This window comes from Chrysochloris asiatica, unplaced genomic scaffold, assembly GCF_000296735.1.
Source record: "Chrysochloris asiatica unplaced genomic scaffold, ChrAsi1.0 scaffold00037, whole genome shotgun sequence".
NCBI lineage: Eukaryota > Metazoa > Chordata > Mammalia > Afrosoricida > Chrysochloridae > Chrysochloris > Chrysochloris asiatica.
This window is the reverse complement of record NW_006408555.1, coordinates 8,093,881-8,115,746: the sequence shown is the minus strand read 5'-3', so window position 1 is coordinate 8,115,746 and position 21,866 is coordinate 8,093,881. Positions and strand designations below refer to the sequence as shown.

Genomic DNA, 21,866 nt, shown 5'->3' with positions numbered 1-21,866 from the left:
CATGTGGAAAGCCCCTTCCCATTCATAGCCCCCTCCCTGTCTCCCCCAGTGGATGCCAAACCCCCTCTCCTTCCACTCAGGGGGCAGACAGAGATGTTGAGGATTAGGGAGGTTAAGCCAGATACCTCCTCAGCTCAGAATCGTCTAGTGATTGCTCATCTTCCTCAGAGTAAAGTCCACAGTCTCTGTTGTGACCTCTAAGTCCCTACCAGGCCTCAGCTCAGCCAGTGACCCCTGCTCTCCTGGCCTCCAGTAGTTCCTGGATCTCAAACTGGCCAAACAACACCCATCTCTGCCCCCAGCTCCCGCCTTCAGGTCTTCTCTGTCTTCCCTGCACAGGGGGACTTTGCTGAGCTGAGGCCCCCGGCAGTAACCTGTCTGTAACAGACACCCCTCCCCCCCCCACACACACACACACATCTTCTGGAGCTATTCTCTGAATGAATGTGTCATCCTTTAGTGCTTGCCTTGCCGCGCTAGAATATAAACTCCAAAGTAGCGGTTGGTTTTATTTTGTCTCCCCCGTTCCCTAAAGCTGACGCTAATAGAGCCCTCATACAAGCAGACCTGGGAGAGACTGGAGGTTCCTTTCCAGACCCTGCCCCCCCCACCACCACACACATATGCACACAATAAAGCAGGGCAGCAAGTCACACAGATTGTCTGGGGTCCCAGAGCATGTCCACATGATGCTGACACTGTCCTGTGGCCTCTGAATTGTACAACCACACGATGTAAATGTCTGAACAAAGCAAGGCACAGAGACACCAAGGGTGCTCTCACTGTTGGAAAGTAGTGAGGACAGACGTGCTCTTACTCTGGGCTGCCACAAACTGCCCTTTATTTAAAAAATTAAAAAATTAGAGGCAGTATCAGCTGAGCTCACTAAAGCAAAGCGCAACCTTGTACCTGAATGGGGGCGGGGAACCCGCTGAAGTTCTGTGTACTTTACAGCCCCGTCCCCTGCAACACACACACCTCTGAGAAGCTCGTCAGCTTGTAGCAAGACTGCAGGGCCCTGGCCTTTTCTGGCCCTTAGAAGCCAGGGCAGAAAATCCTGGGCAGGGCTTCAGAATGCATTTGGAAGAGATTGGCATCATGGTGCATCATGGGGCAGGCTGAGCATAATTTACCCCTTGATGGCTCTCATATGGAAACCTCTCCAATGCTATCTAAACCTTCCTCTTCTTTACCCCCTCTTAAAACCCATGGTTTGACTCTGAGGAAGGGGAGAAAGAAGCCAACAAGACAGGGAAGAAAGAGGTGGCAAAAAAATGCAAACCAACAAACCAGCCAGAGCAGCCCCTCCCTCTCAGAAGGAGTACGGTTAGGTCAGAACAGCGCAAAGAAAGAACACACCCCCTTGCCCTCTGTGTTAGGCAATGGGGGCTGCAAATAGGGCTAATTACGCCCCCTTTCCCCCAGTGATGCTGCTTGTGACACCCAGAGAGCTGCCTAATGAGCGGCCACTCCCCTGAGATGAGGTCCTTACACAGGGAGCAGGGTCACCTTACTCTGTAGCCCTCCAGGCTAGGTGGGGTTGGCAATGCTGTGGTAACCACACCCTGGCAAACTGGCAACAGAGGGCTCTGAGGTGGAGGTGAGATCCGAGAAGGGCCTTGGATAGGGCCCAGGGAGGCCTTGAGGGTCAGCCCAGTGTGTCCACTGCCAGGGAGCTGACTTGGCGCTGCCCAGCCAGAAGCCCCAAGGGGACAGTGCACCCTCACTCCCAAACACTGTCCTCATGGGCACTGTAGCAGTAAAGCTTCTCTCTGCTCACCCCAAAGATATGGTCACAGAAATACAGCAGTTAGTAGCGCCCATTTGCTGAACGCCTTTGGTGTCTGGTGTTTTTGAGGTAGGACACAGGCTCAGGGTTGGGAAGGACATTGCAGAGGCACCAGCTGCTGGATGACAGAGCTGGGTTTTGCCCAGAACCGGGAAGGCACAGAGCCGAGATGCCCAAAGGAGCTGAGCACTCAGTGTCCACTTCTTTCAGACTCACATCCACATCATTGACCTGAGGACTAGGAAACCTGTGGTGAGCCAGTATTACACCGACGCCATGGTCGTCTTCCATCACATCAATGCCTACGAGGAGGACGACTGCATAGTGTTTGACGTCATCGCCTATAAGGACAGCAGCCTCTACGAGCTCTTCTACTTGGCCAACCTGAACCAGGACTTCGCTGAGAACTCCAGGCTGACCTCCACACCCACTCTCAAGAGGTTCGCTGTGCCACTCCATGTCGACAAGGTAATCACTTCACAGGAAGCTTCCTCCAGGGCTGCCTAGATGCTGGCAGGATTAGGAAGTGCCCTTGGTACAGATTTGATTGACTTGCAAATCCAAAAATCCTTAGAGAAAAACGGGAAACTTCTTTCATTACTTTTACAGAGGTTTAAAAATACATAGTCCTGGTGAAAAATATAGATACGTGAAAAGAACAAAATATAGATACATAAAAGGAACAACAGAAAACATCCCCGTAAACCCAGCAGCGAAAGCGATCATTGTAGGAATACTTGTATTGGTTCCCAATCTCTCCTGTGTAGACACATGTATGCTGTTAACTGTTGTCCAGCAGTTCCGACTCAGAGTGAGCCCATGTAGTGTTTCTGAGAAGTGGCTGGTGGGTTTGAACTGTCGACGTTGTGATTAGCGGTCCAGTACTTATCCTACAGTGCCACACCAGGATACCATGTAGCTCTGTGTGTGTGTGTGTGTGTATTTGTATATGCATGGTCCCTGGGTGGTGTTAAGGGTTTGCACTCAACTGTTGTGCCATAGGATAAGCACTGGACTGCTAACCGTCAGGTCAGTGGTTCAGACCCACCAGTTGCTCCTCAGAAACAGGGCACATACTTGACAGCACTTAACAACAACTAGCTTAAAGGTTGGTAGTTCAAATCCACCCAGTTGCAATCAGTTTCCATAAAGATTACAGTTGTCCTCTAACAGCTGGGGTCTCCATGAGGTGAAATGAACTCCAAAGCAATGCCGGGGTTTGTTTTTTTTTAATAAAACTGCAAGGTTGGCAGTTCAAACACACTAGACACTCCTTGGGAACTCTATACAGGATCACTATGAGTCAGAACTAACTGGATGTCACTTAACAACAGTAAGAACACTATACGATTCATACATTTAAAGCGTACGATTTGTTGATTTTTAGTACATTCTTAGAGCCGTACAACCATCACACACCTCCATCCTTCCCATCCCCTCACCCAAGTCCTAGGCAACCACTAATCTATGTTCTGCCTCTCTTGATTTGCCTATTCTGGATGTTTTTATAAGTGGAATCATACAATATGTAATCTTTGGTGACTAGCTTCTTTTACTTGGTATAATGTTTTTAAGGTTCATCCGTGTGTGGCATGTATCAGTACGATCTTTTTCCTCCTTCTTTTTAGTCTTTGTATTCTTTATTTGCTTCTCATTGTTGTTGTTAAGTGCCGTCGGGTCAGTTCTGACCCATAGCGACCCTGGACAGGGTTTCCGAGGCTGTGAATCTTTACGGGAGTAGAAAGCCTCATCTTTCTCCCGCGGAGCAGCTGGTAGTTTCGAACTGCTGACCTTGAGGTTTGCAGCCTGATTCATAACCACTACGCTACCAGAGCTCCTTTATTTGCTTCTCATAGAATTTAAAAAATAACACTGTGTTGAGTTTTTGGTGGAATTTACATAGTAAGTTAGGTCCCCATTTGACAATTGTTCGGTGACATTGGTTACGTTCATTCCAATGCACAGACTTTATCTTTGTGTTGTTGGTTCCTCCTCCAGTGTTCTGGTTTCCCAGTCTCCTGGTCATCTCATCTTTTCTTATCAGACATTGTTGACCATTAGGTCTGCTAGTTTGCTAGAAGGTGATCTTAAGAAATTGAGGCTTGGTTCTAGATTTAAAGAATGTCTCTGGATGAGAGCCTCGGGGGTCCTCTGTTCTCGCCTATTCCTGTGTCTGGATTTTAAATTTCTGCTAGAATTCTTGGTCTTCTCCATGTTAATCTCCCATTTCATCGGTTGTGAGTCCAATCAGAAGACTCAGTGATTGAAGCCAGGTACTGTCTAGTTCTTCTGGTCTCAGGGGAGTTGAGCTTGTGGCTCATGTACATGTATTTCTTTTCTGATCAGTTGGTTACCTTCCTGCTGTTTTTCTCCAGGTGAGTAGAGACCTGTTGTTATGTCTCAGGTGGCCATTCACAAGTTTTGAAGTCCCCAGACACTGTTCACCTTATTAGGATGCAGATCATGAGTTTTTGTGAAATACACTTTACCAATTACTCTATTTCTTTTTGCTGCCAAATATGTGCATTCTAATTTTTTCTCACCTATTTGTCTATCTAGACATCTCCCCATGACATTAAATATTCTTCTCCAGCATTATTTTAATTATTTGCCTAACAGGCTTATCCAATCCCCTGCTATCCTGGCATTTAAAATGACCACTGGGCCAGACCTTTTCTTCCTTCAGGGCATGTTGCTGGGCTCTGGGTTTGACTTGGAGAGACTGTGGAGGTTTCTGGCTCCAGAACTCCCTGACATCATGATTTAATTAATTTAAATGAAACCAAATTAAATTAAATTAACTTTTGATGGCTCTCATTTACTGGATGCGTACTTTGTGCCAGGTGCTTTGCTGTGTTTTCTCTTTACCGTATCTTACTCAATGGTCCAAACAGCCTGAGGAACAGGCCCTCATATATACAAAGGCCAGTCAAAAAGCATAGCTACAAAATCATAGAGGCCTTAAACAAAAATATTAAAGTACAAAGCCATTGTTTCTCAGCATATCCTCCATCCAGGTCTAGACACTTGAAGGCAGCGTTTCCATCTCTGTAAACCTTCCTTGAAGAATTCTGTGTTCTTCTATTTATATTAAGGAGCTCTGGTAGCGTAGTGGTTACGAATCGGGCTACTAACCTCAAGGTCGGCAGTTCGAAACTACCAGTGGTTCCGCGGGAGAAAGATGAAGCGGTCTGCTCCCATAAAGATTTACAGCCTTGGAAACCCTGTGTAGGGTCACTATGAGTCGAAGCCGACTCCACGGTACTTAACAATAACAACTATTTGTATTATAAGACGGCAGTTTTGACATCCTCAAGGAGCTCAACTTGTGTTCCTTTTAAATGATCTTTGAGTTTTGAGAACTAAAAAGAAGTCTGAAGAGCCAAGATCAAGGCTGTAGGGTAGATAGCGTAATATTTCCCAAAGGAATTTTGTAAAATAGCCCTTGCTACCCTCAAAGAATAAGGAGCTCTGGTAGCGTAGTGGTTACGAACCTTAGGGCCAGCGGGCTGCGAACCTTAGGGCCAGCGGTTCGAAACTACCAGCCGCTCCGCGGGAGAAAGATGAGGCTTTCTACTCCCGTAAAGATTTACACCCTCGGAAACCCTGTACAGGGTCACTATGGGTCGGAACCGACTCGATGGCACTTAACAACAACAACAACCCTCAAAGAATGAGCAAGTGCATTGTAGTGATGGGAAACATAATTCCTCAGAACAACTTTTATGATCTTTATCTCACTAATGCAGTTTCAATTTTCTGAAAACTTCTTCATAATAAGTCTCTGTGATTGTCCTGTATATTATGAAAAAAATCTATCAAAATTGCCCCTTGTTGTTGTTGTTAGGTGCCATCAAGTCAATACCGACTCATAGTGACCTTATGCACAACAGAACGAAACACCGCCCGGTCCTGGGCCAACCTCACAATTGTTACCACGCTTGAGCCCATTGATGCTGCCACTTTGCCAATCCATCTCACTGGGGTCTTCCTCTTTTTCTCTGACCCTCCTCCTTACCAAACATGATATCCCTCTCCAGCGACTGGTCCCTCCTGACAATATGTCTGAAGTGTGAGAGATGATGTTTGGGCATCTTGGCCTCCAAGGAGCACTCTAGCTGCACTCCTTCCAACACAGATCTGCCCCTTAGGAGTCTCCCAAACAGTCATCATAACCTCTTGTTGTCGTTAACTGCCGTTGAGTGAGCTTCAACTCATAGTGGCCAACTCATAGGGTTTCCGAGGCTGCCAGTCTTCACAGGAGCAGAAGGTCTCATCTTTCTTCTGTGGAGGTGTTGGTGGACTTGAACCACCAACCTCATGGTTAGCAGTCCAGTGCTTATCCCAGCAATTCTACTTCTTGGTGTATACCCAAAAGACTTGAAACAGGGACTGAACAAATGTTCACTACAGCATTGTTCACAATAGCCCAAAGGTGGAAAGCAAGTCGAACGTCCATCAACAGATGAAGGGATAAACAGAACGTGGTCCATACATTTCAAACCCACTGCCATGGGGTCATTTCTGACTCATAGTGACCCTACATAGAGCTTATGAGACCAAATCTTTTTTTGTTTTGTTTTGTTTTTTAAGTATGAAAACCATTACTTAAGTTTTTTCAATAATGGCCTCATACAATATTTATCCTTTTGTGATTGACTAATGTCATACAGCATAATGTCCTCTAGATTCACCCATGTTTTGAGGTGTTTTGAAGATACATCGTTCTTCAACATTGCATAATATTCCATTTGTAAGTGTACCAAAGTTTGTTTTTCCATTCTTCCATTGATGGGCACTCAGATTTATGCGTTTTTTTGCTATTGTGAACAGTGCTGTGATGAACATAGGCACACATATATCTCCTTGTGTTCTGGCTCATGTGTCTTGCAGATATATGCTGCGACATAAGGTATTTCTATTTATAACTTAATGAGGAAGCACCATACTATTTTCCAGAGAGGCTGAACCATTCTAAAGTTCCACAAGCAATGTAAGGAGGGTCGCAGTCTCTCCACACCCTCATGAGCATTTGTTGTTCTCTCTCTTTTTGAACTTCACTATTAATGCTGGTGAGACTAAATCTTTATGGGAGCAGAAAGCCTCATCTTTCTCAGACAGAGTGGCTGGTAGAGTCAAACTGCTGACCTTCTGGTTAGCAGCCTAATTCGTAACCCACAGCACCACAAGATTGTTGTTTTTGTTAAGTGCCGTTGAGTCGGTTCTGACCCATAGTGACCCTGTACAGGGTTTCCGAGGCTGTAAATCTTTACGGGAGCAGAAAGCTTCATCTTTCTCTCACGGAGCAGCAGGTAGTTTCGAACCGCCGACCTTAAGTTTCGCAGCCCAATTCGTAACCACTACGCTACTAGAGCACAAGATTGTTGTTGTTAAGTGCCGTCGACTCGATTCCGACCCATAGCGACCCTATACAGGGTTTCCGAGGGTGTAAATCTTTACGGAAGTAGAAAGCCTCATCTTTGTCCCGCGGAGTGGCTGGTAGTTTCAAACCGCTGACCTTAAGTTTCGCAGCCCGATTCGTAACCACTACGCTACTAGAGCACAAGATTGTTGTTGTTAAGTGCCGTCGAGTCGATTCCGACCCATAGCGACCCTGTACAGGGTTTCCGAGGGTGTAAATCTTTACGGAAGTAGAAAGCCTCATCTTTGTCCCGTGGAACGGCTGGTAGTTTCAAACCACTGACCTTAAGTTTCGCAGCCCGATTCGTAACCACTACGCTACCAGAGCACAAGATAGTAGGATATTATTCAGCCACCAAGAGAAATGAAGTTCTGATACATCCATGGAGAAACCTTGAAAACGTCGTTGTTGTTGTTGTTGTTAGCGACCCTATGCACCATCTTCACAATTGCTGCTATGTTGGAACCGTTGCTTCAATCCATCTCCTTGGAGGTTTTCCTACTTTTAGCTGACCGTCCACTTTACCAAACAGCCTGTCTTTCTCTGGGAACTGATCCCTCCTGTGAATGTGCTCAGTGAAATCGGTCAGATCCAAAAGGACAAATGTTGCATGATTATACTTGTATGAAATATCTAGAATACCCAAGTGCACAGAAGACAGAGGTTTTAGTAGAGGGTGAATGAGGAGTTAGCTGCTCCAGGAGTACTGAGCTTCTGTTTGGGATGATGGAAAAGTTTTGGGGACAGATAGTGATGGTTGCACAAGATGTGGCATGTAATGAATGTCACTGAACTGTCCACTTAAAAAATGGTTAGAATGTGGGGAGAACAGAGTAAGTGCTAAAGACATAGTAACACCTAACTGAGACTTTCTCCTTGATACTGTCAGAAAGACTGGACAGGAATAAGAACTGTCCTTTCTCCCCATGTGACTCATGGCTATTGAAAGAACAAACGATTGTGTCCCATAAACTCGTCCCAAAATCTATGTCCAACTGCTTCTCATGGTTCCAGGACGCAAGGGCGAGGCTGAGGGGCTACCGCAAAGCACACCATGGCAAACCACATGGCTTGGCCTCCACCTCATGGCAGCCGGCCTCAGCCAAGGGATGCCACACAGAGAGGACACACCCTCCTATTTCCCACACACCCTGGAGCTTCGCGGCCTTTCATCCTGCTGGAGAAGTGACCTGCTTCCTTGGAACTAAGCTAAGAAGTCTAGCACGCATACTTTAAAAAGCCACCCTCTGAGCCCTCTACTGCTTTGAAAGTAGCCAAGAAGAGCGAGCTCTGGGAAAGGTCGTCTGGCCACGCTTTTTAATTGCTATTTATTGTCCCTTAAAAATGGCTTCCTATTCACTTTCAAGTAGCTCCACCTGCATAGTGAAATGAGCAATTCAGGCAAACATGGTCTTGGAAGTCACAACTGACTACCCTGACTGAATCCTATTGGAGGTGTGTCCATGGAGAACGGGCTGCCCCTTGTCCTGGTCTGGAGGCCTTTGCATGCTGGCATCCCCTCTTCCCATGGCACCTCCTACTCCAGTCCTCGTGGCTGCACGTTAGTGTCACAGGACAGCATCTGGACCATCTAAGTCAGAGTCTCCAGGGACAAGGTCCAGGCATGGGTGTGGCTTCAAAGTGCAGTCACGGTGAGAACCACCAGGTGAAAGCCAGTAGGTGAGAACACCAAGCGAGAGTCAGCAGGTTGGCCCCACCAGGTGAGAGCCCTCAAGTGAGAACACCAGGTGAGAGCCAGCAGGTGAGAACCACCAGGTGGGAGCCAGCAGGTGGGCACCACCAGCTGAGAGTCAGCAGGTGAGAATATCAGGTGAGAGCTAGCATGTGAGAGCCAGCAGGTGGACACCACCAGGTGAGACCCAGCAGGTGAGACCCAGCAGGTGAGAACACCAGGTGAGAGCCAGCAGGTGAGAACCACCAGGTGAGAGCCAGCAGGTGGACACCACCAGTTGAGAGTCAGCAGATGCTAACACCAGGTGAGAGCCAGCAGGTGAGAATACCAGGTGAGAACCACCAGGTGAGAGCCAGCAGGTAGGCACCACCGGGTCCAGCTGGTTCCCACTCTCCCTTCAGTTCCCAGCCTCAGGAGGCCGCTCAGTTCAGTGGAGCGCACGGAGGGCTGGCCCTCTGCTACTTTCACTCAGTATCCACTTCAACTAGATTGTACTTGTCCAGTCTCTCTTCCTATCAGCTCTGAGAGGGTAGGGCCTCTCTTTCTCTTGTTCACCATTTCATTTCCTGTGTCCAGGACAGACTCGCTGTCAGAGGGTGCTCAGTCAGCCCATAGTTAGTATGATTGAGCGAGGGAGCAGCCTAAGGCAGGGTCTCTAAAAGGGCACAGGGCCTCCTTTAGCATGGAGGACATCTGTAGAACAGACGGTAGTCAGTTATACTTAAAGCCCGGGACTTCCAGGCTGCCCCAGATTTTGAAGAGGGGCGGGCAGCTGGGGTCAAAGTGAAGGTGGGGCCAGCAGGGCCTCTGCCATCCTTGGCCTGTTTATGTAGGGCGGAGCGGGGGTGTCTAAGGCAGGGCCCAGCAGGAGGAGAGCTGGGTGGGGAAGGAGCGGGCATGTACAGACAGTCCTGAAGGCTTCCCTGCCCTCCGCTGGAGGCCTCCAAACAGCCTCAGAGATGGGATCACACTGAGCATTTTACTTCTTTTCCAGCAGCCATCCAGACATGGGAGCAATGTCAGGGACATAACAGGACACAAGCAAATAGACTGAATCAGTTGCTGTTGAGATGACTTCATGTGTGCTGAATAGAACTATGCTCCCTGGGGTTTTCAGTGGTTGACTTTTCAGAAATAGATTACCAGGCCTTTCTTCTGAGGTACTTCCTGTGTGGACTCAAACCTCCAACCTCTGCATTAACTATTTGCACCACCCAAGCACTCTTATTGGTGGGTCGCCTCAACTTACCCACTCAGAAGATTGTCTTGCAAGTGCAAACTTGAATACATAGCACAAAAAGGTGCCACCATTTGCCAACCGCTTGTTCTGTGCTGGGCACTATATTCAATCCCTTTTCTGTTCTTAGATCCCAGAGGGACCTTAGAGGAGTCACCGTGCTGGACATGATACTTTGGAGGTCCCTAATTCAGATCTACTCCAGCACAGCCCGGGGTAACAGGTTCACGGGGCCCAGGGCAGAACAGTACCCTCCTAGGCCCCAACCATACTCCAAAACCTAGGACCTGACTTCCCAGTCCAAACGCCCCCAGCCTATGCCCAGGGCTACCCTTGTCCTCTTGAGGACTGGCCTTGACTCTGATGTGCACACACTGAGGTGGCTAGGGCTGGCGGCTGCCTTGGTTGTACAGGCTGGAGCCTCACTGCAGGGTACAAGCAAAACCCTTCAGAATGAGAGATGGAGCTGGAATGGGAGAGGAAGCCGGACCACCCTAGTCCAGAACTCCCGGAAGTCCGAGCACTTGACCTCCCAGATCGGTGCTATAGACTTATTTACCTACACTTTTCAATAGGTAGCCAGCCCCTAGCTGCATGTGTTATTAAGCACCTGGAATGGATTGTCCATTTTAACTAACTTAAAATCCAATGTCAGTAGCCACATATGGCTAGTGGTTGCCGTGTTGTGCAGTACAACCGCAGAGCATCTTTGGCGTTGCTACTTGCTGCTGATTGGCTCCAGCTTACGGTGACCTCATGTACAATAGAATGAAATATTTCCTGGTCCGTGCAAAATATTGCTCAAGTCCATTGTTGCAGCCACTGTGAGTTTTGAGTGCCTTCCGACCTGGAGGGCTCGACTTCTAAAGCTGTGTTGCCTTGTGATCAAGAGGATTTTCATTTCAGAAACAAAACACCAGGCCCCTCGTCCTACTTTGTCAGTCTGGAAGCTCCATGCACAGCTGTGTGCCATAGAGGATGCTGCTGGTATGTAAAATGCCAGCGCTGTGGCAACATGCAAGTCCACAGCAGTAGGACAGCCTGGCAGGAGAGAGGATGGTTTTTTATTTCACAGTTTTCTCAATCTATTTAGACATAGGGTTGAGGGGGCCTCCTTTACTCTCTTGCTCAGGGCTTTGCCTATTTTGGCAGCTGTTAAAGGGTAAGTACATTTCTTCTTAACTCATCTGAATCCCAACCGTCTGAGGTGTTTGTAATATGTCCCCTTGTCCATGGATGAGAGAAAGTGACTTGCCCAATGCTGCAGTTATTGAGAGATTTGAGCACACGTCTGTCTAGCTTCAACTTCTAGAGTACTGGCACTGTGCCAGGAGTTTTCATACTATTAGTTCATTTAATCCTTTATAATCCTCAAAGGCAGGCTGGAGCAACCTTCCTAATACTCCCAACCAGTCCATTCACTTATGAGTCGCACCCCCACTTTACAGATGAATAGTTCGGTAAGATTGAGGATCTGCTCCCATTCACCAGGGGCTGCCTGACTCCAAAGCCTATGTTTGGAGGATTACTGAAATTCCTGTTTCTCAGGGGATTTCAGGCAAACCTGCAGGAAGCTGTTCCATTCTGGCTGGGGAGCATTGTCTTCCTGGAGCGGAGCATGTTTGCCCTGAAAGAAGCCGAGTCACGTCTGTTACTGCTGCGGTGTGGAAAAATTCACATCTTATCCCTCAACCTGTCAGACCAGTTTCAGACGGAGCGCTAAGATGTTTCTGAGACTGAGTCTGAGACTCAAGTCCGGGACACGCACAGGAGGCCTCTGGCCATCACATGCCCAGCCAGGCAGGGTCCGCCCCTGGACTGGAGCAGTTAGAGGCCCCCAGAGCTGCTGATGTGGTGGGCGCAGGGCTACCGCAGAGCATTTTATCTGTAACTCTTACATCCCCTCTGAGGAGCACATGTTTGCCTCTTGGCAACTGAACTTTCTTCAGTAAGTTGATGCTTACAGTCACTTTTGGGAGCCACACAATGCATGAAATGCAGCCCCAGTCTTCCTTCACTGCAAGGACCGGTCAAGGAATTGCTTAAACCACAGGTTCCATCAAAAGGTGATCACAGCTGGGGACCAATGCCTGGAGACTACATCCACAGGGCCTTTGCCTCTGCTTCTATTTCTGGGCTCGGCTTCTCCCCATGACTCCAGCTCTCTCTAACAAAAATGTAGGGTTTAAACTAAACAAATATCTAAGAACCCTTGCAGTTTATACCCTGTTGTTGTTAAGTGTTGTCGAATGGGCTCCAACTCAGTGACCCTGTATGGCGTTTCTGAGGAGTGGCTGGTGGGTTTGAACTGCCAGTCTGTGATGGACAGTCCAGTGCTGATCCTACAGCACCATGCCAGGAGACTAGAATGCACTAAACTTATGCCCCCATCCTCAGTTTCCAGCAGAAAGCTGCTAAAGTAAAATGTTGAATGCGATTTATAGCAACCCTGTATTGGTTTTCCAAGGAGCAGCTGGTGGGTTTGAACTGATGAACTTGTGGTTTTCAGTCCATTGCTGAGCCTATGATAAAATTCCATCCTGGAAAATTCAGAAGGAGAGAAAAGTTTAAATGGAGGAGTAAAGTCCAGGAAGGCTGGGACCTCAGGTCTTGTTCCTCAACGGCCTCCAGGGTCTCCCCCTGACTCTCCCCCAGCACTAGGGGTCTCAGGAGAGCCGCGGCAACTGACGTTGGTCAAGTGCTTCCTGTAAGCTTCCTGCCTGGGTGCCCTCGTGTCATCCGCACAGTGACTGCATGCTGGACATCCTGTGAGTGTCCTCATTGTACACGTGAAGAAACAGACCAATTACCAAGAGCCTAAGTGACTCGCTGCAGGTTCAATACTGAATATGTTCCAGGTGATTCCCACTCATAACCACCCTGTTCGGGGTTTCCGAGGCTATAAATCTAACGGGAGCAGAGAGCCTTTTCTTTCTCCCATAGCACTGCTGACAGGACTGAACCACTAACCTCACGGTTAGCAGCCCAGACATTTAACACACTGTGCCACCAAGGCTCCTCAAACCTTGGATTTGTTCCTGTGCTGTTGAGTTGGTTCTGACTCATAGTGACCCTGTGTAGGGTTTCCAATGTGCAGCTGGTAGGTTTGAATTACCAACACTGTGATTAGCAGTCCAGTGCTTATCTAACAGCACCACACCAGCACTCCAGGTGTTTTGTTATCGCAGTTGTTTTTGTTAAGTGCCGTCAATTCAGTTCCAATTCATAGTGACCCTGTATAGGATTTCCGAGGAGCCAACCTTGTGGCTCGCAGCTCAGTGCTTTTCCTACAGTGCCACACCAGGACTCCTAAACAGTAGCAATGGTTGTGTGCCATGGTGTAGGGTCCAACTCATAGTAACCCTGTACAGAGTTTCCAAGGAACGGCTGGTGGGTTAGCAGTCCAGTGCTTATCCAACAGCACCACATGAAGATTCCAGGTGTTTTGTTATTGCAGTTGTTTTTGTTAAGTGCCATCAATTTGGTGACAACTCATAGAGACCTTGTATAGGGTTTCTGAGGAGCTACTGATGGGATTGAATTGCCAACCTTGTGACTAGCAGCTCAGTGCTTATCCTACAGCGCCACACCAGGACTCCTAAACAGTGCAGTGATGGTTGTGTGTCATGGAGTCGGTTTCCACTCATAGTGACCCGGTATAGCGTTTCCAAGGCTGGAAATTTTACGGGAGCAGAAAGCCTCATCTTTCCCTCGTAGAATGGCTGGTAGTTTTGAACCAATGACCTTGAGGTTAGCAGCCCGACTCATAACCACTACGCTACCAGAGTTCGTTCCCCAAACAGATTAGTAGATTTATATTTAATGTTCAATTTAATGGATTGCATGAAAGCTCTCTCCTGGGTTACAGTGAAGCCAGTAGGTATTGAACAGACCAAAGTCAGATTATAACTTGAGATCAACGAATACCATTGAAAGATATTTATTGCCTGTTCGGTTTGCTTCAGTAATGATACATGCTCACAGGAGAAAGTAACAAACACACGAATCAGCATAGAGAAAGCAATGGTAGTTCCCCCTGACCCCAACACCCCCTGCACTGCTCCCACTTGGTGTGTCTCTCCTGTCTGCAGATACGGCAACAGGCTCTTTTCTGTGCTTTTTTTTTTTTTTTTTAATATGGTTGAGTTCAAGCTGCGTATGCAATTTGGTCTGCTGCTTCTTCACTCGGTAATATACCATAAGCTCCTTATGCTCTTATAAACAACCTTTTAATGACTGATGAAGTGTTTCACAGATGAATCACCTGGCATTTACAAAGTGAGAATTTACTCTTATAAAGCACATTAAGTTTACCAGTGAGGGACAAGGAGGCCCAGAGTAGGGAAGAAAGGCCACAGGGTTGAGTGGCCTGGCCTGCCACCTGCCAGTTCTGTCACCTCGGGGGAGTGACTTCATCTTGATCAGCCTTCTTTTTGAACTGAGAACAAGCGTAGCAACAAGATCCTGGCTTCTTCCCATGGCTGATGTGAGGTCAGAATAAGATGATGTGTGATAAAGCTTTTTCCTAATGGAGACAGTAAAGCAAATGTGTGCTGTGCAAAACAAATTTCCCTTTTTTTTTTGAAAACGGATTATTTTCAGGATGCGGAGGTGGGCTCAAATTTAATCAAACTGGCGTCTACCACAGCAACAGCCCTGAAGGAAAAAGACGACGTAGTCTACTGCCAGCCAGAATTGCTTTATGAAGGTAAAATGCAGCCTTCCCGCAACACCCCGACAGTTAGAAAAGGGGCAGGTCTTCATGAAGAACTCCCCCCCGCCCCCGCAGTCTGTTTATATGACTGATAGCAATGGGCTATCTCTGGACCTGGAACCAGGGATAAAGTGGAGGGCTTGTGGGTTGTCCCAGTGAAAAGCATTTGGCACTGTTCGTTTTAATCTGTCTCCAAATTCATGAAAGATGTTGCTGTCTGCAGATTCTGCAATTTACTGACTAACTGAAAAGGCACAATGCATCGATCATTCACAGTACCCCTAGGAACTAGGTGTTGTTGTTGTTGTTGTTGTCAGGTGGTAGATAGGAAGAGATAGATAGCAATCTGTTCCGACACGTGGTAGCCTCATATACAGCAGAGTGAAAAACTGCTGATGATGGTCCAGCATCATCCTCACCATCATCAGCATATTCAAATCCCATGTTGGAACTGTGGTGCCAATCCAGGCCACCAAGGTTCTCTGGTTCACCTATGTGACATCCTCTTCTAGCAATCACTCCTTCCTGGTGACATGTCTAGAGCAAGCGACAATGTTCTCTTGTGATCCGTGTGGCTTTCATTTTCAGTAGACCAGGCATTTCTTCCTAGTCTGTTTAATCTGGAAGCGCTGCTGAAATCTGCCCACCATAGGTGACCCTGCAGGTATTTGAAAAAAAAACACACATTGCTTCTAGCATCACAACAACACAAAAGCCCCCATGGTGCTGACAGATGGGTGGTAGCGAATGAGCTTTATCAGCTCCGTTTTACAGATGAGAAAACTGGGGTTCCAAAGAAGTTGAGTTCAATGCAGAATATGTATACCCCTAAAACTCAAATTCATTTCACGAGAACAGGGTTTTCCACCTCGGTATGGCTGGGGATCTGCCTGGTGCAAGTTTAATAACCATTGTGTTCCCCGGGGGGCACTGTCACCCTATGTTAAAAATAGACAATGTACAATGTAAAATATAAACCATCAGGAAGTTATAACCCTAGAAATACCTCTGTTCTATTTGCAGTAATTCTATAACCAGATTAATTCTGCACTTAAAATAACCTTATGGTAAGGTACTTTCCCATGTTATTAAAAGCCCTTTGTTTTAAATATATAATCCTTTATAAACATTATTTTTATACAATATGTTGTTATATGAATTTATTACACTTATTTAACTGTTCCCCATACATACTGCTTGTATGGCTTTTCTTGACACCAACAAACATGCCACTCACACACGGGCACACACACATGCGTGCATACATATGTACATACCAGCACTCTTTAGAAGCCTGCTAGAAAAAAAATTGCAGTAGCCTCTGATTTTAATCATGTAACTCTCTTTGATTTTTATCTTGGATAATTAAAGATGCTTCTTCTTTTAAGATCCCAGGTCTAAATGATCTTGCTCCTGAACCTTCTAATAGAGCCAAAGCAATTCTCAGAGCTCCCTCTCCCTGGCCCATTAGCCACCTTGTTCTTAGGCGTTTACAGTCCCTTTGATCCAATCCAGGACCCAAACCAAACTCAGGGACCCTGGATTGGCAGCTATCTTGGTAGAAAGGATGCCCAGCTTGGCACGTAGCATCCTCTCAACCTCCTCAGCTCTGCCATTTCTGTCTAGGCTTAGAGCTACCTCGGATCAACTACGCTCACAACGGGAAATCATACCGATATGTCTTTGCTGCTGAAGTTCAGTGGAGTCCCATCCCCTCCAAGGTACTGATTCTAGGTTGTCACAGGTGGACTTTGCCCACAGCAAAGCTGAATCCTCAGATCTGATCAGAAAAGAGGAGGTCAGGTGAGAAGACCCCTTGAGGGCATGGGGTGGATAAACTAGCAAGGCTAATCTGGGACACAATAAAATTGGAAGTCATCTAAAAGACGGAGCTATGTCTTATGGGCTGAATGACGACCAGAAGTCATGGATGGAGTTTATCCACTAAGTTCTTTCTTCAGTGTATATTTACTGAGCACTTTCCGTGGAGTCCTCGTACAGTGCTGTGGGATAATTTGCTGCAAGGTTGGTGTGAACTGAAAGGTCCACGCTCCTTAGAAACCCTCTACAGGGTCTATGAGTCAGAACCAATTTTTTGGCACTTAATAACCACCATGTGCTACGACGAAACTCACCAGCAGAGAGGATATAGCTGAAACTTGCTGATGTTATTATTATTTTTTTTATCCTGGTAGAATATATACAGGCAGACCTGTTTTACAGCTTTATTGCACTTTGAAGATTTCTTGTTTTGTTGTTGTTATTTTACAAACTGAAGGTTTGTGGCCACCATGCAGAAAGCAAGTCTATCGGCGTTTTCCAGCAGCCATGCTCGCTTTATTGTGTATCATTTTAATCTTTCTCACAATAGTTCAAATTTTTCCCATCATGTTCCCGGCCAATTCATAGACTACAGTCTCATGCAGATGTAACTCTGAGATGCACTGGGAAACAAAAAATGTGTGTGGTTTGTTCCCTTGTGATAGTCAACGTTTTACCGAGCCCAGCCTGAAATAGCGCGGAGGTGCACCTGAGAAAGCAAACACGCCATTGGCGCATGTCCACCATCTGCACATGCGCAGCTCAGTGCCATTGATTACACGCGCCGGGTGGTGCATCTTTCATGTTTGTTCTTTCAGGGGCTTCTTACTAGGCACTGACTGCGGGGCCGGGACTCTGCTAAGTGTCCAGTCATAGCTCCATTTTAAAAAATGATAAAATGAACATTTTTTTTTTAAAAAAAGCGCAAACAGTGCAGAAACTCACAAAGCAAAAACTTAAGGTTCCCACCCAACACACCTACACACACCCCAAGTCACACCCTACTAATCCCATGTCCCAGAGGGGAGCCAGCTATTAGAGAGTGAGAGCGATGGTGCTAGTGTTTCAATGTTTGCTGTGAACATATTTTCTGGGTTTGCTCGTGGAATAATGGCACTGTGGTGTCAAATTCCAGATGGCTTCTGGAGGGTTGTGTTTAAGACTTCTCTGCACAGTAATGGCTGTGTGGTGGCCAACGGTCTAAGTCTACAGTTGGACGTTGAAACGCATTAGCTTCTTTCATTTCGGTTGTGAGGCTATGACTGGAGATCACCTCAGAGGCCTGCATGTAAGGGGTGGTGAAACGGTGGGCACACTCGGCTGTTTACCAAAAGGCTGGAGGTTTGACTCTACCCAGAGGTGCTTTGGAAGAATCACGTGGCAGCCTTAGAAAACTCTACCGAGCACAGTTCTACTCTGCCACGTGTGGGGTTGGCAAATCTCCTCAGCACGTGAACCTCAATGCCTTTCTATTTATGGAGGGTACACACGCCACTCCATGTTTCTCCCTTCTGGATGTGCAGATACTGAAATTCGATGTCATCACAAAGACGTCCTTAAAATGGGGAGAGGAGCACTGCTGGCCGGCGGAGCCCCTGTTCGTGCCCACACCCGGCGCTGTGGACGAGGATGACGGTAGGACTCAGGAACTCTGGGCCCACAATGCTGGTGATCACCGCTCCAACAGAGTCATTGTCTGGGGACAGCTGGCTAATAATAGGGCACTTCCTTGGCAGCTGCCCTACCAGGCAGTTACTGTTTTCATGCCCATTTTACAGATGAGGTCACTGAGGTCCCACAGCTGGTGCAGGTATGCGTTAAAGCTGTGGTCAGCTGAGTCCAGAGAATACATGCTTTCCATTACTAACCCTCCAGTGTCCTAGGGCATAGAATCCTGATTTTCAAAGTCATTACAATAGCTGGAGCCTATTTGCTGACCAGTGCTGTAGGATAAGCACTGGATTTCTAATAGCAAAATCAGAGGTTCAAACCCACCAGCTGTTCCTTGGAAGTCCTATACAGGATTGCTGAGAGTTGAAACTGACTCAACAGCACTTAACAACAGCAACAAGTATGCAAGGAGTCGTGGCGTGGTGCTGCAGGGTAAACACAAGGGTGGCAGTTGAAACCCACCAGCCACTCCTCAGGGAAAAGATGAGACTTCCTGTTCCCGTAAAGATTCACAGCCTTAGAAATCTACTAAGGGGTCACTCTGCATTGGAATGTTCCTGATGCTGGTGGGTTTGGCTTTGGGATTATAAATATGTAAAAGAGCCCTGGTGCACAGTGGTTAAGCACTCGGCTTGCTGCTCATCAAATTGTCAGCAGTTCAAATCCCCCAGCAGCTCTGTGGGAGAAGGTTGTGCCAGTGTACTTCCGTAACGCTTACAGCTGTGGAAACCCAGTGAAGCGGATCTACTCTGTACTATTGGGTCACAAGGAGTCTGAATCGTATCCAAGACAGTGGAGTTTATGAGCATGTTTCACCTGGTCACAAAACGCCTAGAAATGTGTTTCTGCAACCCACTTCTTTATTCTAGGTTTCCACAGGAAACCTTCCCTTCCTGGCCTCGGCCTTTGCCCCTGAAATGCCCTACCCTCACCCCACAGATACTAAGGAGGGTAACTGAGCCGTGGGCAGGGGTGTCACCTGGCCAAGCTAGCGCTGGGGCTGCCTGCACCTGTCAGAGAGGGTTCTGCCCACCGAGGCTGCCAGCTTCTTCCCTCAGGTGAGAGGGAGTGGCTCTCCACCTGGCCAGGGCCTTCTTGTCACCGTCACCCCCTCAGGAGGCCCTCTTGACAGGGTGAATGCTTCATGTACATTCTCTTGTGGGTGGTGAGTTTTGCTGCATTTTGCTCAGCGTGAGAGACTTGGCCTCACCCCTGCCCAGAATGTTCAGGGACAGGCTCAGAATCCATCCCAGTCTGACTGCTCTCTGAAACCCAGGTGGCCTAGGGAGGCATGGCTAGCGCCTTCTGGATGCTTCCTCCCTGCCTGAAATGTGTGCATGTGTCAGCTCAGTTAGAATATCCCCATTTTACAGAAGGCAGAACTAAGGCTACCGGAATACGGCATGTGCAGGAGGTGCTCATGCCTTTGAGTGGAACTAGCCAGTGATAAATCTTAGCCCAAGGGCAGCCCTGAAGTCACGTTTCCATAATTTGCTTTTATTATGTTAGGAAAGCAGTCTTTCCTCCATGCACTAACACTCTATAAAGTGCTCCCATGCTCTCGTGACCCACAATCCCAGAGATCCTCTCTGCAGTCCCAGCAGGGTGGGTAGGATTATCCCCACTCTCCAGATGAAGAGACTGAGGCTCAGAGAGGAAAGGAGATTGGCCCAGCCAACACTCAAACCAGGTGCCTAGCCTTTCCCTTATGCTCCCACGGCATCAAATTCACTTCCCTTCTGTTTTGACCTGACACACACAAGTCACAAAGAGCTGGGAGACACGGCCGAGAAACTCCCTCCAGCTGGAAGAAGCTCAAGGCTACATCTTTACAAAGTGTCTCTTTTTGTTTCCTTGAAGGAGTTATCTTATCTGTCATTGTCTCCACCGATCCCCAGAAATCACCTTTCCTACTTATTCTGGATGCTAAAACTTTCACAGAATTGGCTCGTGCCTCTGTCAAGGTGGACATGCATCTGGATCTACATGGGTTATTCATCCCAGACTCAAGGGAGCTGGCCCCCAGCGAGGAACCCCGGGCTGAAGCTCCAGACCCCACTGAGCCTCCCCAGTGCTGAAAGGGGACCTGATACCTGAGCATGTACTGTAACCAGCTAACCTCTAACGTAGGTGCTTCCTTTGGGTGGAGGGTAGTTGTCGGCATGGAAGGCAGAGCTCATCAGCAGTCTTTACTTTGTTTTCACTGTAGAACCTTCTTTGAAAATCAATCAAATCTTTATTGCATAATTCTAGCACTTCTAGAAAGACCTTTTTCTAAAGAGCCTCTCCATGAATCAGATACCGTCTTAAATTGTTGTTCTCATTGTTCTTAGCGTGAGCAATCCCTAGGATATGAGAGGGGAGAGAGAGATGCACATTTATCATTGCTCTTCCCTCCCTCTCTCCCTTCCAAGGGACCAAACTGCACATCTGAAGTCCAGCTTTCTCTGCCACTCCCAGTTAGTTCAGCAGGTGGTCGGGAAGGCGTGTTGCTCTGTAGTTACCCATAGAAGGCATGTCTTAATGCAAAATAATAAAAGCTTTAAAGTCTGGTCTGTCCTTATTTTACTTTCGGCTTCTCTCCTCTGAGGCAATAAACAAGAGTTGCAGAGTTGGACGGCTTATAGACTGACAGTGCTCCGTGTATCACCAATGAGACCAACCCTTTGCACGAAGGTTAATGTGCTGGACATCACCCTGACCAACAGGGTCGAGGGCTGGAATCAAGGGCAGAGTCCTCACTATGCAAGATAAGCATAGACTTACTTGTGCTTACTGACGAGTCTGTGGTGACCAGTTTCACACGCTTGTCACCACTCTGAAACCCAATTCATAAGTGAGCACAAGACAGTCTGTGCTTCTCTTGCATACTGGGCACTCCGCCCCTGGCTGGAATCCAGAGGTGAGTCCCAGGGCTTTGATGGACATGTGGACAGCTTGCCAGACCCTGAGAACCAGAGTTGTGTGTCATGTCACTGTCTATGGGGGAAAGAGGTTCTCTAGGTGTCATAGGCTGCCGGACGTTTGAGGGCAACGCTGGAAGGAAGCTGGTGGTTCCCGGAACCAGGAGACAGAGATGGAGGAAGTTGGGAACAAGACAGTAGTCCCACGTGATTACCGGGAGCCTTAGGGGTACCTGAGTGTCCCCTTGGCAAACTAGTGGGTACCTGGTGCCTGGTTTAAAGAACCAGAGTCACATCAATGGGGTGCAGGCATCCATACCATCGCTTTGCACCCACTTCCTGCTCTGAGCCTGTGGGGTCAGTTGCCAATGGGGTCCAACGACATGACCCAAGGACAGTGTCTGGAAGAACCCAGAAAGGTGACCTCCCTAGGGTGGTCTTGGCCTTGGCCCATAGCTGCCACGAAGGCCTCTTGACCTCCCACTGAAAGGCAGATCTAGAAGGACCTGGGATTGCTAAGGCTATTTTTATTTTATTTTTTAAAGTTTTTACTGTGAACTGAGTGAAAGTTTGCAGGGCAGATCATCAGTTTTACATTCAACAAATCACATACTTT

The 21,866-nt window shown here is 47.5% G+C and overlaps 1 protein-coding gene across 1 annotated transcript in view; it reads left to right on the top strand.

The window, feature by feature from the left end:
• BCMO1 (beta-carotene 15,15'-monooxygenase 1) overlaps positions 1–20,425 on the top strand; it is a 34,109-nt gene extending 13,684 nt beyond the window's left edge. Inside the window, exons 7-11 of the mRNA XM_006860298.1 lie at positions 2,000–2,257; positions 14,744–14,849; positions 16,482–16,576; positions 18,200–18,311; positions 20,208–20,425. Of these exons, the coding sequence (XP_006860360.1) occupies positions 2,000–2,257; positions 14,744–14,849; positions 16,482–16,576; positions 18,200–18,311; positions 20,208–20,425 (789 nt within the window). The remainder of the gene's footprint in view (positions 1–1,999; positions 2,258–14,743; positions 14,850–16,481; positions 16,577–18,199; positions 18,312–20,207) is intronic.
• The last annotated feature ends 1,441 nt before the right edge of the window (positions 20,426–21,866 follow it).